Source organism: Lissotriton vulgaris, chromosome 5, assembly GCF_964263255.1.
Source record: "Lissotriton vulgaris chromosome 5, aLisVul1.2, whole genome shotgun sequence".
Lineage (NCBI taxonomy): Eukaryota > Metazoa > Chordata > Amphibia > Caudata > Salamandridae > Lissotriton > Lissotriton vulgaris.
In genome coordinates this window covers 458,433,781-458,451,190 of record NC_141693.1, presented here as the reverse complement: position 1 = coordinate 458,451,190, position 17,410 = coordinate 458,433,781, and the positions used below count along the sequence as shown (strand labels likewise).

At 48.2% G+C, this 17,410-nt stretch overlaps 1 protein-coding gene across 2 annotated transcripts in view; it reads left to right on the top strand.

Moving 5' to 3' along the window:
- Positions 1-17,410, top strand: part of VPS13D (vacuolar protein sorting 13 homolog D) — a 2,754,556-nt gene that overhangs the window by 1,810,413 nt on the left and 926,733 nt on the right. For both annotated transcript variants that reach the window (XM_086921894.1, XM_086921893.1), the window contains exon 48: positions 15,020-15,211. In XM_086921894.1, the coding sequence (XP_086778020.1) occupies positions 15,020-15,211 (192 nt within the window). The remainder of the gene's footprint in view (positions 1-15,019; positions 15,212-17,410) is intronic.

The following is a 17,410-nucleotide window of genomic DNA, read 5'->3' as shown; positions in this document are numbered from 1 at the left end:
ACCGGCACCGCGTCCGCAGCCGACGCCAGTTGTGTCCCTAGCCAGCGTCAGCCCCAGCCTCCACCCCGAGGTGGACACGGTGCCTGGATTGGCGCCGACCGACACCGGATCTGGCGCAGACGGGTAATTTTGTGCCCTTGTTCCACCCTGGTATTTCTTTCAGGCCAGATTGACAACCAGAGGAGGATGAGGAGGACTGGGAGGGGCCTGGGGACCCTTTGACTGACCAGTTGGAATACGACCCGGACTGGAGAGAAGAGCTGGAAGAAGCCAGTGATCTGGACACCTCCCCAGACCTTGGCATGTTGTCTCCTCCTACCGTGGCGACGGAGGAGGGAGCGCCTTACGAAGTGGTGTTGCGTAGGGCGGCCGAGGCTCTCAACCTCAAGCTACCTACGATGGCAGTCAGAACTAACCTCCTGACAGGGGTGCTTCAACCGGCAGTGAGCGCTTTGGAGCCCCTGCTGCTGTTTAATGAGGCCCTCACTGACATCCTTTTGGGCACCTTGTCCAGGCCCAACACAGGGGCTCCTGTTGATAGGATGATTGCCTGACACCACCGCCCGGACCCTGGTGACCCTACTTTCCTCTCCCAACATCCCACCCCTGAGAGCTTGGTGGTCCAAGCCTCAACGTCCAAAGGCGCATTCCCTAACACAACACCTGATAGGGAATCCAAAAAGCTGGACCACCTTGGGAAGAAGATGTTTTCTTACTCCAGGGACTGTGGTTGGTAAACACTGCATATCTTTTGGGCCGTTACACACACTGGAGGAGGCCCAGGCCATGCTCTAACGTGCTGTCGCCGAGGGGAGAAATGCGGCCAAGTTTACCATCCAGGCAGGACTACTTCCACATCTGTAGCCCTTAGACGGTACGCCTGGCTGAGGTCGACTGGCTTTTCCAGGGATGTTCAGGCTACCATTATGGACATGCCCTTTGATGGCCATCGCCTGTTTGGCAACAAAGCAGTCAACACGCTGGAGTTCTTCAAGTGCTACGGCCAAGTCCCTGGGCCTCTCCACAACCCGTCCTGCGCAGTCTGCTTTTCGCCCCTTTTGTGGATACAGAAGGGGTGCCCCGCCACGTTCCACCCAGGGCCACAGTCCGGCAAAGCTGTTCAGACGCTGCGCGGACGTGGACGTGGGCCCCAACGTTGTGGGTCTGGGGCCAGCGAGCAGGCCAGTCCACCACTGCTCCCTCTGCAGCAGCCTCCAAACCCTCCTAGTCCAACCTTTCAGGGCCACCAATTGCCAGGATTCTTCACCACCTCCCCCAGTGGCGCACCATCACGTCGGACAGGTGGGTTTTGCAAATAGTCCGAAGGGGCTACTCCCTCCCCTTCGAGACTACTCCCGAGCCATACCACCTCAGTACCATCGCATGTCGGAGGATCACCTGGCCCTTCTCCTACAGGACGTTACGGCTCTCTTGGCTAAGGGAGCCTTTGAGCGAGTTCCTGCCCCAGAAGTAGATCGTGGTTGCTATTCCCACTACTTTCTGGTGCCCAAGAAAGACAAAGGCCTGCGTCCTATCTTGGATCTCAGGAATGTCAACCGCTTGCTCCGGAAGGAGAAGTTCAAAATGTTGACGCTAGCTCAGGTCCTTTCTGCCCTCGACCCTGGAGACTGGATGGTAGAGTTTGACTTGCAGGACGCCTATTTTCACATCCCAATCTTGCCGGCTCACCGCTGCTATTTGTGGTTCACGGTAAGCCACAATCACGTTCAGTTTAGCGTGCTCCCCCGTTGGCCTTACCAGCGCCCCTCTGGTGTTGGCAGTGATCGCAGCTCAACTGCGCAGATCAGGGGTTCCAGTCTTCCCTTAGCTTGACGACTGGCTGTTGAAGGCAGGCTCACCCCAGGCTGTTGTTTTCCAACTCCAGGCTACGGCGGTCCTCCTGCATTCGTTGGGTTTTCTATCACTGTGCCAAAGTCACACCTGGATCCCTCTCAGAAGCTCCTCTTCATTGGAGCGGTTCTAGACACAACGCAGTTTCGGGTCTATCCTCCCAAGCAGCGTGTCTGAGATATTCGTGCTATGATTCTGATCGTTCAGCCTCTATCCCGGGTTTCGGTCAGGGTGACCCTGCGGCTACTGGGTCTGATGGCCTCCTTCATCCTTCTGGTGGATCATGCCAGATGGCGTATGTGGGCTCTGCAGTTTGACCTGAAGTTCCAGTGGGCACAGCATCATGGGAACCTGTCTGATTGCATCCAGATCTCGGAAGGCACTGAACACCAATTGCAGTGGTGGCTAACAAACCGCGATTGGGTCAACAGAAGATCCCTCTCCCTTTCCCATCCACATCACTTCTGGGATGGGCGGACACATGGGGGAGGCAAAGATCAGAGGCCTCTGGTCTCCGACTGAGTCTGGGATTTACATCAACCTTCTGGAGCTTCAGGCGATTCATCTTGCACTCAGAGCCTTCATCCCCTTTGTCCGGGAAAGAGTAGTGCGGGTAGTCATGGACAACACCACCACCCTGTGGTACTGCAGCAAACAGGGCAGGGTGGGGTCATGCACCCTATTTCAAGAGGCTCTCCATCTCTTGACATGGCTGGAAGATCAGGGCATATCCCTGGTGGTTCAGCACCAGGCAGGTTCTCTGATCGCCAGGGCGGACATACTCAGCTTTAGATGCTTGATGGATCACTAATGGCTTCTTCACTCTGAGGTGGCGCAAGGTCTCTTTCAGCAGTGGGGAGAACCTTGGTTAGATCTATTCGTCACCGAAGAGAACGCGCAATGTCAGCAATGCCACCGAAGAGAACGCGCAATGTAAGCAATTCTGCGCTATGGAATTTCCAAAGCGGCACTCGCTAGGCGATGCTTTTCTTCGTGAGCGGAGTTGCGGTCTTCTATACTCCTTTCCGCCTATACCCTTTCTGCCCAGAGTGCTGAAGAAGATCAAGCGCGACTGGGCCCAAGTCATCCTGGTGGCTCCGGATTGGGCATGAAGAGTTTGGCATACCGAGCTGTTACACATGGCCATCGATCCTCCGTTTCGACTGCCTCTTAGGCTTCTGACCTTAAAGGCTGCTTTTCAGGTTGCGATCACCTGTGCGTGCAGGGTGAGTGAGCTCCAAGCTCTTTCTTCAAAACCTCCTTTTCTGGCTGTTCATCCGGGCAAAGTTGTCCTTCGAACTCGTCCATCCTTTCATCCCAAAGTGGTTACTTCTTTCCACATTGATCAAACCATCACTTTGCCTAACTTCTTTCTGCCTCTGGATCTTTCTAAAGTGGAAGAGCGGCTCCATCGCCTGGATCCAAAATGGGCACTCTCATTTTACTTGGATTGCACAAAACAATTCCGGGTGGATGACATGCTCCAGGGCTCTAGTTTTGCGCACCAGTGGCCAGTGTCTTGCATGGCTCTGCGCTTCTGCCGTGGAAAGTCGTGTACAGAACTGACGTCAGTGTGCGAGGGCGACGTCTAAGTAGCTTCCCTGACATCATCCCGGCGATCACGACACGAACGTGGAGCCGACCAACGCCACCTTCCGACACGCAGGGCCACTGCTGACGAAAAAATTCTCCAGATCCAGTCTGACGCCTGGGGGTAATTCACAAGGTGAGGACTCTATAACTAATATATGTTTCTTACAGATATAGTGTTACTGAAGGGTAAGTTATTTGTTCGTCAACAATACTGTGTGTTGGAGTTTCCAAGACGGCTATTGCTCAGCGACTTCTTTCGTTGTGAGTGGAGCTCAAGCGTACTGTACGCCTTTCCGCCCATACCACTCCTGCCCAGGGTTCTGAAGAAGATCAGGAGCGATCGGGCCAAAGTCATCCTTGTGGCTTCGGACTGGGTGACGAGAGTATGGTATCCAGAGCTTCTGAAGATGAGCATCGATCCTCCGATCAGGCTGCCCCTTTGGGAGGATTTTCTGTCGCAAGCAGCAGGGGAGGACCCTCCACCCACACCTGTTCATTTTGCGCCTCCAAGCGTGGAGATTGACCGGCCACAGTTGATGGCTTTTGACCTTCCTCCTGAAGTGTGTAACGCTATTTTGGCAGCCAGCCCGCTAGCCCTCCACTAAGTCAGTATGCATACAGTTGGCAGAAGTTTGTATTATACTGTACAAAAAGGTCTATTGACCCTCTTTCTGCTTCTCTTTCCACTGTTCGTCTATTCATTCTAACCCTTGCCCAGCAGAGCTCTGCGTTGGGTACTCTCAGGAGTTATCTTTCTGCTCTTTTCCGATTGTACATAGATTTCTGAAGGGGCTGGCTTACCTGTTTCCTCCCATGCTCTTTGTTATGGCACAGTGGGACCTTAATTTGGTCCTCACCTATCTTGTGTGCGCTCCCTTCGAGCCATTACACAACTGTCTCCTCTGGCTTCTTAACATCACAACAGCCTTCTTAGTGGCGATTACATCTACCCGGAGGGTGAGTGAGCTGCAGGAGTTATCTTGCACGCCTCGCTAATTGATGTCTTTTCCGGACAAAGTGGTACTTCTTACCCGTGCTTTGTTCTTGCCAAAGGTTGTGACCCCTTTCCATCTGGGTGAATCCATCACACTGCCCACCTTCTTTGCTCCCCTGCATTGATCTAAGGAAGAGGAGCGCCTACATCGCCTGGACCAAAAAAGAGCTTTGTAGTTTTTCCTTGACCGCACAAAAGAGTTGCAGGTGGACAACCAACTCTTTGTGGTGTTCATTGGAGCTAAGAAGGGAACGGGCAGTGCAGACAAGGACCATCTCTCGCTGGGTTGTTCTCTGCATTAAATTCAGCTATGCCCTGGCTAAGAAGCAGCCCCCTAAGGGATTAATGGCCCATTACACCATGGGAAAGGCTGTGACAACGGCCTTCGCTCGGGGTGACCAAGTACTAAATATCAACCAGGTCCGCAATGACAGGCATTTTGCCTGATTTTGTCCCACAGAACTTCCTAGTTTGAGGTATTGGTCCGGACCCACCTCCGTAATGGTATTGCTTGGGTATCTAATTCAAAGGTAAGGAATTTGCAGCTAGAAGTCTGTATCATATCAGATAAACAAGTTACTTTCCTTCGGTAAAGCATTATCTCTTAGAGAGTCTATCTAGCTGCTGATTGCTTATAATCCGACCCATGCCTCCCCGCTTTACGAACAAATGTTGTAGTACTAGGGTTACTCCCCTTTTCAGGGCACTATTTTTGCACACAACTACCTCAGTTTGTTCGTGGCTCTGCGCTTTTGGCATGGAAAAAATTAAAAGTACTAATGTCCGCGTGCCTGAGTGGCGTTTCTTTAGGTACCACAATGTGATAACCGACGCTGACACCGTCATGCGGAGCCGAATGGAGCCACCCAACGGCGCACATGGGGTATTGCTCTGTAAAAGTTTCCGGATCCAGCCTGATGCCTTGGAAATTCAAAGGTAAGGAATCTGCAGCTAGGTAGAGTCTCTACCAGATAATGTGTTACTGAAGGTAAGCCACTTGTTCATCTAGACACTCCCTGTTCAAACAAAACACCAGCTCTATCCTCTTCTTGCTCGTAACAGATCCTTTTTTATCATGACAAAAGCTTGTAATTAGGCTTCCTTCACAACATCCACCAACACCCACCTCCTCTTTTTTACCAATTACACTCAACCATACAATCCTTGCACACCACTGCACCACACACATTACCTATTCCAGTTATCAGATCGAACACAAACACTCATAACTCTTGTCCATACCCTCTTACATACCACATACTCTTCTCCAAAACACATCACCCCCTTGTACTATTCAAATACCACTCTGCAGCAGTAAAGCACATACAAATCTTTCGCAGAAAACCACTATATCTATATCTTCTCTAACTACTCCACAATAACAAAACACACACATCTTAATTTATTATATTCCTTACACTTATATTCCCTTACTATGTAATCATGTATCTATATATTTATTATTTTAGTCCTATTGCAAAAAATAAATTTCTCCCTCGAAAACTTTACTCTGTCCTACCATCAACCTACACCTCTATCAATGTATCCTCTATCTTCACTCTCTCTCATCCAGACCCATTCTACTACTATGATCTCCAAAAAAAACCTTCCTAGACTCCTCCCTCCTCTACACATCCTGGATCACCCCAAACATCATTTTTCTACTATGATCGCCCAAACAACCCTACTAAATTCTCCCTCATGTTGTCTGTCCTCTGGCTCATCCCAAACCTCATTTTACTTCTCTGATTCTCTTTCTCCCTAATCCTTTTCTCCTCCATCTCACTTTACACTTCCCAGACCTCAATTTACTACTATGATCTCCCAATTAAGAATCTGGTTTTCTTCCCTTTTCTATGCATCCATTGCTCTATTCAACCCAACTAACAGACTCACATGCCCTCTACTCAAATTAACCCGTACCTCCCTATAATAATACTAATACTAATACTATACTCATATTTCCTTATACCAATCCACCACTAATCCCTATGGTTTCCGAAGTAGTGTGCTACTCTCCGTAAAGCGGTTTGAAGCCTCGTCAGGGGTAGTAAGCGCTATATACATAAAATTACAATTACAATATCCATTAGAAAGAATGTTACTGAAGTTAAGTAATTTATTCTTCTTTAATACATTACACATTACACTTCTAACTGCAAATTCCTCACCTTTGAATATCTCCCAGTCGCCAGACTAGATCTAGAGAGTTTTTCATAGCATTGCTCCTGCATGCCGCTAGATGGCGGCACGCAGCTCTGCTTTGGCTCTGTACTGCCTCCTGTACAGACTTCTTCTCTGGCACCATGGTCCACGCTTGTTCCTGCCACCCCAACACTAGTGACAGCTGTAAGGAAGGTTGATTCAGTGTCGATGCCCATTTTGGGCTCCTGAACTGACGTCTGTCTGAGCTCGACAAGTGTCTCTCTAAAAGGTTATAGAAGCACAACCTGTATTATGCACCCTAATTCTAATCATGTGACTTTACAGCATAACACATATCAACAGAGACTCCATTAACTCTTTTGCTCTGATCCTGTTTCAGGATATTGATGATGATAGTGAGGAGTAGGGCCTGCTCTCCCATCATTTACACTGACAAAGCCTAATACCTTCATGTACAGAATGCCAGTGGGCTGACTCACCCCATGGGGCACCAATAGAAGAAAGTGCCTCACATGCAGAAGTGATTTAGAGGGCGACCAAACTGGTAGAACTACAGGAGTTTCTCAATGAGACTAAAACAAATGGTTTGATGAAAAATCTACAGCTGGTGCCAGCAGCATCAGCATCTTAGCCCTTGCTTCCTTGTAATGCGCCCCCATCGATACTCTGGTGACTACCTAGTCTAAACCATGTTCTTGCCCTACATTAAACAGTCAGGTGGCCAAACGTTATGGGCCAGTTCCTGGTGACCCACATTTTCTCACCAAGCACCCAACTCAAGACCACCTTAGAGTACGATGAATCCTAACTCATTTCCAACTACTCTGGAGGATAGAGACTCCAAAAGGATTGAGGTCTTTGGCAAACATATGTTTTTTTCCGCCAGTCTGGCACTGCGATCTGTAAATGCAGTTCATTTGTTGGGCCAAAATACACCTGCCCTTTTTGACACAGTCTAACCAGCATTCCCAAAAGACCTTAGGACTTCAGTGGCCCAGATGACACATGCTATCCGAGCCGGTCTATATTCCACGGATTGCCTTGGAAGGGATTTTGGTTTTAGTATTGTCCTTTGCAAATATGCCTGGGCAAGGTGCTTGGAGTTATCTGGTGATGTACTGGCTTGAAGGGTCTTACCTTCTAGTAGAAAAGACAGACTTCGCTTTGGAATGATGCTAGTACTGCAAAGCTGCAGCATGTTCCTTGGGGCTATTTATTCCTTCCAAATAATTTCCGCACCATTTCTAGATATGTAGGGGCTATTCCAGAGGAGGTTATAGTATAGGCAGAGACAGCCTTCACAACTAGTGATGCAGCAGACTGCCCAGTCGTTTTGAGGCCGCTGCCGTGGATCTGGTGGGCAGTGTGAGCGCCAGCAGGGTACCAATCTTCCAACTCCTTCTCTTCTGTTACAAGAGCAAGCAAACCACGTTAGTTTGCCTCCAGTGGCACATTCCCAACCAGAAGGAGACATGATGAAGCACTGGTACCGGGTTGGTGAGTCCGACAGATGGGGCTTGCAAATTGTTAAAAAAAGGGTGTGCCCAGCCTTTTCTCTACTCCCGCTCAATATCCCTACCATTTCAGAACACATTTCGGCAGAGCATTTGTTCTTCCTGCTGCAGGAGGTGCACCTTTTGCTCCTCTCCAACAGTGCCATAGAGAGGGTGCTGGACTCTGGGACAGGAGGGAGTGGTTACACTTGCTATTTCTTCTTCCAAAAAAGGGCAGTGGGGTTAAGGCCTTTTCTGGACCTTTACTCTTCAATTCCTTCCTTAGGCAGGACAAATTTAGAATGCTTACGTGGGCTACATTTCGATCTTTTCTGGACCTGATGGTGTCCTTAGTCTTGCAGAATGTGCATTTCCATGTACCCATCCTGCTGTCCGTACAAGGTCGCCAGGAGCATTTTAAATTTACCATTCTTCCCTTCGTCCTCACCAACGCCCCTCTCAAGGGTTCACAAAAGTGATGGAGCTGGTATCTACCCTTCTTTGGAGGTCGGGAGTTCATGTGTTTTTGTATCTCGACAACTGGCTGCTGCAGGCATACTTGCAGCAGTCACTTGTGGACTACCTCCAGTCTATGACAGAACTTTTGACATTGTCGAGTTTCACCATAAATGAGCCGAACTTCTTCCTGCTTCCTTCATAGAGGCTTCCATTCCCTGAGGTGAACCTGGACACAGTGAATTTTAGAGTTTTTCCTCCACATCAGCGAGTCCACTACATTCAATTTGACATCATTTGGTCCATGTTCGTGATGTTTCAGGCTTGGTCTGTGATCATGGTGGGGTGGCTTTGAGGCTTCTTGGCCTCTTAGCTTCATACATCCTCCTTCTCAACTATACCAGGTGGCACATGTAAGAAGATGGCCTGGCATATGCTGTCCACTATTCTAGTGTGCACCTTGCACCAGTCCAAACGACCCTTATTGATGGTAGGTTTAAAGACAACCTATATAGAAAGCTATCCTAGTGGTAGCTGTGGTGAGCAGCCTTCAAGCTAAGTCTTGAAGGAATGTACACCATAAGTCTATAACCTGATGAATGACCACATGAAAGGAAAACCACACCAGGTATATATAAAAAATATATGTATTTATTCTAAACACATCCCTCTAGTCTCTTTATGAGGCTAGAGGCAAAAGTACACAGAGTAAACTTAATTAGCACAAAGTAAATTAGCACAGTATACGTTTTGACCTAAGGGCCTCACAAACCATATACTAAGAAAGTGGTATAAGAACCACAAGTGACATAGAGACAAGGCCTAGGACCTGTAGAATTGCTGGGGCAACTAGGAACCACCCAAGGTAGGGACGCAGGAGACCCACGGGGGACGTGTGCAGTGTCTAAACACAGCTGCGAATCACCATTGACTTCTATGGAGAAAGTTGCGGTTAGAATTTTAAAGATTAGGAACACTTAGGAATGGACTTGTAACAAACCCCTTCAGGACTGGACAGTTCGAGAGTCAAGACCCACGGGAGCACTGAAGTACTCGTGTTACCTCACCCAGGGAAGCCGGGTGCATAGGTGTCTTTTCGTGTCGGGTTTCGGAGTCGTTTCCTATGGAAAGCTGCAAAGAAGTGCTTCAGGCGACCAGATGAAAAGTGTCCAGATGGATCCAAGGGTGGATCGAAGATCTGAAGAACCTGGAAGCAGAGGGGACAGAGTCTGGGTCACTTGCCAGTAACCAGCGAGGCAAAAAGAAGATGCCCACCGATGTCGGGTGATTTCAGGTGCAGGAGGTGAAGCTCGAATCTTCAGCCACGAGGACCAGGAGGCGTCGACGACAACCCAGAGCTGGATTCGAGCTGTCCCACGTCGTATGTCGAGTGCTGCGGAGTCGGTATCCGGATTGGACCCAACAAGCCTTGGCAACAAAAACCCAACCAGAATGCAAAAATTGGCTTCGGAGCAGACCAGCAAGGTATGAGGGACTCACCCTTTGGAGGGGAGTCAGGGCACGTCTGGAGCAACCAGGGAAGCAAATGGTGCTCAGGGCTTGGACTACAAGTAGCCCAATTCACAACTTCGGGAAAGCTCAGGAAGTCGGTGCACTTGCAAATATGCACGCTGTCTAGGAGTTCCGATCCCACATCTCTCGTGATGACTGGGGGTCTCAGCTTTGCTGTGATCTTGTGTCGGCCTCAGAGATGTCTGGAAGTCTGTGTCCTGTGTTGCAAATCCTTCGGGATCCAGCGGGAGCCTCGAAAATGCAGACCGGCAAGATGCTTCTTTGGTGCCTGTTTTAACATGGGGGTCACTCCTTGACTCCAAGGGAGATCCTTCCATCTTCTAGTCGAAATAGAATGTCAAAGTTACAGGATATATCTTGCAGTGTTTCGTCCAGGGTAATCTAAAGTCCTAGGGCCTGGGTTCCTATACTTATACTAAGTTTAGGGGTTGGACTAACTCTAAGGTCCCATAGGAGCTGGGGAGGGGGTGGTTACTCCCCTTCCCCTTTGTCCAGTTTCGCGCCAGGGCTGGGGCTGGGTGCCCAAGCAACCGGTTTGAACTGGGGTAGGCACAGGGACCCCTTGTGTGCCCCAGACACTGTCTGAAAAGCATTCACTGAATGCACCCACCCTGCCCCAATACACTAAAGTCTGTCTGGGGAGGTGGTTACTCCTACCTTGGCAGGAAACCTATTGTCCAGGCCTCCCCTGCCGGAGTTTCGTCCTGCAGCAGGAGGTCAGACTCGTGTCTGTGGCAGCAGCATCCATTTTGTGATGCTGGGGCTCTTTTAAACTATTAGCGGTCAGGTAAGTGTGTACATGTCTCCTCCCTCTAGAAGGGTGGAATTCTATCCCCGCTGCCAGAACTGGCGGGGGGAGGGTGGTAGGATTCCAAAATGTTTGACACCAAACACAACATGCTTTAGTGCAGCCATTCCAAAGTTAGCATTTACAGCGAGGTTATAATGCACTTAAGAGTATATGGTATGGCTGTATCACAGAACAGCTATAAGGAAGGGAGACCGAAAGCTGCAGAGGGTCTCAGCTCATGCTTGGACACCCTCTGACACAAAACCAAGCATTCTGCCTTCAGGATTGTCAAGGGGTGCCATAGGAGTGACTAATAGGTTTCTATGTGTCTGTATATATAGGTAGATATAGGTATACCATATCTTAGTAAGGGGTGCATGCACCACCTTACCCAGGCTGCAGTAGCAGACCTGTGGTGCCATTTTGGAAGGCTTCCCAGTGGTGGCATAATACACGCTTCAGTCCCTGGTAGATCTCTGGGGTATCTATGCCCTTGGTACCTAAGGTACCATATACTAGGGACTCACAAGGGTAACCCAGTAACCAATCTGGAGTGTACCTAATGTACATGCAATCAATTTAGAGAGGAAGCAGCTCGGCTGGGGTCCTGATTAGCATGGCCCCAGCCAGACTAAAGTCGATAAATCAGTGAAACACAGAAAAAAGTGGGGGTAACCATGGTAAGCAGATCCTACTCTCCTACAGCACATGCATGCTTTGCAGTGGTACCTAAAGTTTTAGTGGGCCTAGCATCAAGGTAGCTTTTCCGATGCCATTGAGGGTTTGGAGGCAACAGCTCAAGATATGTACTGGTGGCCAATTAAACCCAATTCATCCAGCAGCAGTCCCTCTCTATCTTCCACCCAGAGATAATGGTGATGACGAACACGGCACTCCTAGGTTGGGGGAAGAGAATATAAGAGGACTGGGTTCACCAGTAGAGGACCAGCTCAACATCAGTTTGCTGGAGCTGCGGGTCATTTGTTTAGCCTTCATTCATTTCTGCTATCCTTCAGGGGAGAATAATGCAGGTTCTCAAGTGCAACAGCCCCACTATGTGGTACTGCAGCAAGCAAGGCTAGGCGGGGTTCTGTGCCAGGGTACTTTGCCTCTCTGGACGTGGCTGAAATGTCAGGGCATCTTTCTGGTTGCCAATCACCTTGCACTGTCCCTGAATACATGAGCAGACAAATTGTGCAGGCGTGGTCTGGCATCACAAGGTGGTGGATAATGTCCTCCTCCAGTTGAGGGAATCCTCACTAGATGTAGTTGCCACTGTTGTGAATTCAAAGTGTCAGCAATTTTGCGCCCTGTAGTATCCGCAAAAAAACTTGCTAGGAGATGCGTTCCAACGGACATGAAACAAGGGACTCCTGTAAGCCTTATTGGAACTGCATCACCTCTCTCGAGTTACGAAGATGATCAGGAACAACCAGACCAAGATATCCTAGTGGCCCTAGGTTGGGTCAGGTGAGTGCAGAATTTGGAACTTTGGCCATGAGCATCAGCCCCCCATCAGATTGCCACTCACTGAGGACCTGCTGTCTCAGTAACAGGTCAGGGTTCTCCACCTGAATCTACACCTCCATGCATGGAGACTGAGTAGCAATTAACAGCATTCTACTTGACACCTGAAGTGGTAGTGGATGTCATCCTTGCTACCAGGCGCCCCTCCACGAAATCCATGTATGCCAGATTCTGGTACAGAATCGTAACCTCGTGCAGTGCCTGAGACACTGCCCTTTGCAGCCAAAGCAGTCAGACGTTCTTTTGTTTGTCTTTCGCCCTGCAAGGCTTTTCAATTAGCACTATAAATGGTTATTTGTCTATCCTGTTGGCCTTTCTTTGTTTGCTGACCACCCGTCCTTGTTCAAATCACCTGTTATGTTGAGATCTATTAAACGTTTGACATGCCTGTTTTCCCAAGCTGTTTGTGGTACCACTTTGGGATCTTAACTTGATCTTGACTTTTCTCATGTGTACGGCCTTTTCGCCTATGCATAGCTGCTCATTACATCTCTTGACATTGAAAACTATCTTCATCATTGTGATCCCATCAGCTCGTCTTGTGAGTGATCTGCAGGCACAGTCTTTGTAACTGCATTTCACTACATTTTTTCTGGACTACTTTGTGCTGTGGACTTAGGCGACCTTTCTACCAAAATTTATGGCTCCCTTCCATACTGGACAATCCATTACTCTGCCAGCATTCTTCCCACTCACCCCTTGAAAGAGGAGGCGAGGCTACATTGGCTGGATCTTAAAAGGACTTTAAGGTTTTACATAGGTCCTACCATGGATCAACGTTTGGATGCTGAAATGTTTGTGACATTCTCTAAAACTGAGAAAGTAATAGCTGTGTAGAAGTGGGATCCTGTTGAGGTGGAACAATCCTCTGCATTAAGATCAGCTGTGCACTGGCTAAGAGTCCTCGGAAGGTCTGCATGCCCATTCCACCAGGGCAGAGGTAGCTACAACTCTTTTTGTGTGAGGGCTGCTAGCCCTTGACATGAGCCAGTCTGTGAAGTTATCGTTCGTGTATACATTCACAAAGCTCTAATTCCTTAACAACCAGGTCTAGCAGGAAGGCTAGTTTGCCTGCTAGTTTAAACAAGATTTTTGGACTGAGCCTGCTCCACAGACCCTCCACCTCGGGAATGCACTTCTCTGGTGTCTAATCTAAAATGAGGAATCTGTGGTTAACAGTATCTATCAGAATTCATCACCATCTTTCAGGTGGATACTGTATCTTACTGCAAATTCCTCACTGTGTTCTCACCTCCCCAATTCTGTGGAGTGGCGGCCTCTTTTTAGCATTTTAAAAGGTCCCACGTTAGTACTGAGCACAGTGTCATCAACAACAACAAGGATTATGTGCACTGTATATTTGACACCATCTGCCGACATGCTGCAGCCTCAGCAAGGAATTCTCTTTCTTGGTCCACTGCTTTTGGTACTACGGACAACGGACAAAAGAGGGATGATGGATTCAAGTTTACTCAGGTGAAGGCCAAGATTTTTACTGTGGAATGTAAATATGAAACTGGTCAGAGAGAAATGGAAGATTCATATCTGTTATCAAAAGGTAATTTTGAATATGGTGTTGTAGCTTGTGTTACTTAAAAAGATAGTTGCATTTGCTAACTTGTCAAGTATACAGTGGTATGTCTGCCAAGGATTATGCCTTTGCTAAAAAGAGAGCATACAACTGAAACTGCAGGGCCATGTAGACAGTGAACAGGATTGGGGGCACATTCTGCAAAAGAAAAATGCTAGACCCTTGGCAACACAAAGACAACAGTTATTGCATCAGTAAAGGGGTGTGTTCATCCTCTGTAATCTGAACTTAAACAGAATTGAAATGAGAATGAGGCAGCCTAAATATTAACAAGGTTCTTCGCAAATTGTTGTGTATAAATTATATATGAAGAGGGTCAGGTGTGGTGATTTCTTTTTAAGTGAAAGATTATGGGTTTAAGTATCTGCAAGATATTCAATTGTCATTGACATTATTTTTTTTTTAATCTGTTTTTATTACACAAGAAAGGGAAGGGTTCGGTCATCGCTAACAATTCTTCATTGGCTGTAGCAGTTACACATATCTCAGAGTCAAATAATTACATAGTATATAAGGGTGCACAGATGTGGGATATACGGTTCACTTATCCTACATATCAAGGCGATAGCTGTTCGTCCAGGGCGGGGACAGTTGGGGGCTCACAAATATTCCCACCATAAGTGTTCCACTTAGTCCAGATTGCTATCCATTTTCGAGGGTAGCCAGGTGCTACATATACCGTCTTCTCTTGTACCATACACCAGTCCAGATCTGCCTTCCAGGCACCCAGTGTTGGTGGTGCCGCCGCTCCCCATAGACGGGCAATGTTCTGTTTGTCATTTACATTCTAATTGTCTGCTTTTGATCTTGAGATCCCACCTTTTTGTACAAACTCTTTTTGGTTTGCTTGTCCTTTTAGTTTCAATAAAAGTGTTTTAGTTCATCCAGGGAGATGTAACTTCCTATACCCAAAATAGTCAAAGGAAATCCACTAAAATTATTTTTTAAATCTCAAGCTAGAAAAAAAATCTAATTTATTGGCCCTGCTATACATAGGATATTATTTGTGTGTTTTATTTTAACAGGGGTTTCTTTAGAAAACTTCCAGGACTGCAAAGAGTTGCTTATCCCCCCTGGTACACAAAACTACATGGTGAGAATGAGAGTATATGATGTTAACAAACGACAGCTAAATTTGACGATCCGCATTGTATGCCGAGCTGAAGGGTCCTTAAAGATATTCATCTCTGCACCATACTGGTTGATTAACAAAACAGGTATGTTCCATTTTTTCTTTTGTTTGGGTTGTTGAACTTTTTAGAATATAATGCATGGTATTTACATTAAGGGCCATCTTCACCCTGTTTGACTTTTTCAGCCACATAAATTGAATTGAGGAGATTAAAACTGAACTGATGCTCAGCTTTGTAGTTGCAGAGATTTCATGGCCAAATCGAGTTGCTCACTGTTTGTTATATGTGAGCTGTTTGTAAAACAAATTGGTGAAACCTTTCTCTTTAACCTGTTGGCAAGAATTCTTCAACAGAGAGAAGAACGAGTGGTGTATCATAATAGGGGATGCCCCAAGAAATGGGAGAAGGTGTGGGGGGCTGGCGGGCTTTTCAGGGTTTTTAAGATGAAGGATGATAGATGGTACAGAGGATAAATATAGCCTTTTTGATTGTCTGTTTTTATGTGGGTAAGTATTTATGCTGCACCACATACATTTGTTTCCACAGAATCATATGTTCCAAAGCTATGTAGTCTTTGTTCTGTGTTAGGGCAAAAGAACCAATTTTTCCACCATTACAGTGCTTCATTAATTAGATCTAAGCTATATGAAAATCTAGTAATGAGCAATAGTTTACCCTCACATCATAAATACTCATCTAGTTACTGCTGTCCTTGACTACTTTGAGGTTAATGAGGGATCTGCGCATAGTGCTGCGTTGGAATGGGATGCGCATAAAGTAGCCATTAGGGGACACTGCATGGGAGAGTCATGGAACATACGCAGAACGCTGTCCACCGAGCTCATGCGCCTAGAGAGGGAGCTCATACAGCACGAGAAGGAGGGTGAGGAGGCTGGGGAACACACATGCATGCTAAGAGATCTGAGAGCCAAACATGCAACTCTCATGGAGCAACTGCGGTGTCATAACTACGCTGCGCACGCGGCTCGCACGCATTCCAAGGCCGACAGGGCCGATCGGCTACTGGCCTGGCTGATACAAAGGGAGAGTCGCGGCATCCCAATAGGAGCCCTTCAAACAGTGGAGGGACCGGTTGTTTACACGCAACGAGAGATCCATCAGGCCCTGATTGGGCACTATGCACAACTGTATAGGGCTCGTGGAGTCGGTCCTAGACAAGCACTGGGGATCTTCCTTGACTTGGTCACCTTGCCTGTGGACTCGGAAGAACATCAGTGCACCCTCAATGCGCCTGTCACACTGGAAGAGGTGGGAGATGCGATACGGACTCTGGCGACCGGGAAGACGCCGGGCCCCGATGGGCTGCCAGCCGAATACTATAAAGCCTACAAAGACACCTTGGCGCCCTTCCTTCTTCGCATGTGTAATGAAGCAATAGATGAGGGCTCACTACCTTCGTCCATGAGGGAGGCTTTTCTGGTCTCATTGCCCAAGCCAGATAGAGACTCAATGCAATTGGGTTCATACAGGCCTTTGGCGATGCTCAATGTAGACTACAAAATCCTAGCGAAGCTGCTCGCTGAAAGGCTGGCGCCAGTGGTCCCGCCCCTTGTTCATGCTGACCAAAATGGATTCGTGCCAGCACGGTCCACATCTTTGAACCTTAGAAGGTTCTTTCGGATAGCGGCAGAGGCGCCCAAGAAGTGGCCCAGAGCGGGGTGCCTAATACTCGACCTAGAAAAGGCTTTTGACTGCCTCGAGTGGGGGTACTTGGCAGCAGTATTAATGCGCTATGGGTTTGACGTAGAATTCCTCCGGATAGTAGACCTTCTCTACAAAAACTCTGTATACGAGTGCGGCTGGGCCCCTACATCTCCGAGGAGGTGGCGGTGGGCAGGGGCACTAGGCAAGGCTGTCCCCTGTCGCCCCTACTGTTTGCGCTGGCAAAGGAGCCTCTGGCGGCAGCATTGCGTCAGGCCCTAGATGCGGGAACTCCCCTGGGGGACGCAGCGCACCAGGTTTCTGTCTTTGCTGATGACCTGCTGGTTTTTGTGTGCGACGTGGCCTGCATTCCGGAGCAGCTGGCACAGCTGCTAAGTCAATTCGCAGACATTTCGGGGTTCCGGGTAAACGCGGCCAAGTCCTGTTTATATGCATTCGATGGCAGAGTGGAGGACCCAGAGTACAGTCTGGGAGGCACCAGAGTTCGTTGGCAAGCAGACACTTTTAAGTACCTGGGGATCCAGATCTATCGACAACCAGCTGACCTGTTTGATGGTAATCTGGGGCGGGCGGTGACCGCGCTCAGGTCTCAGATAACCT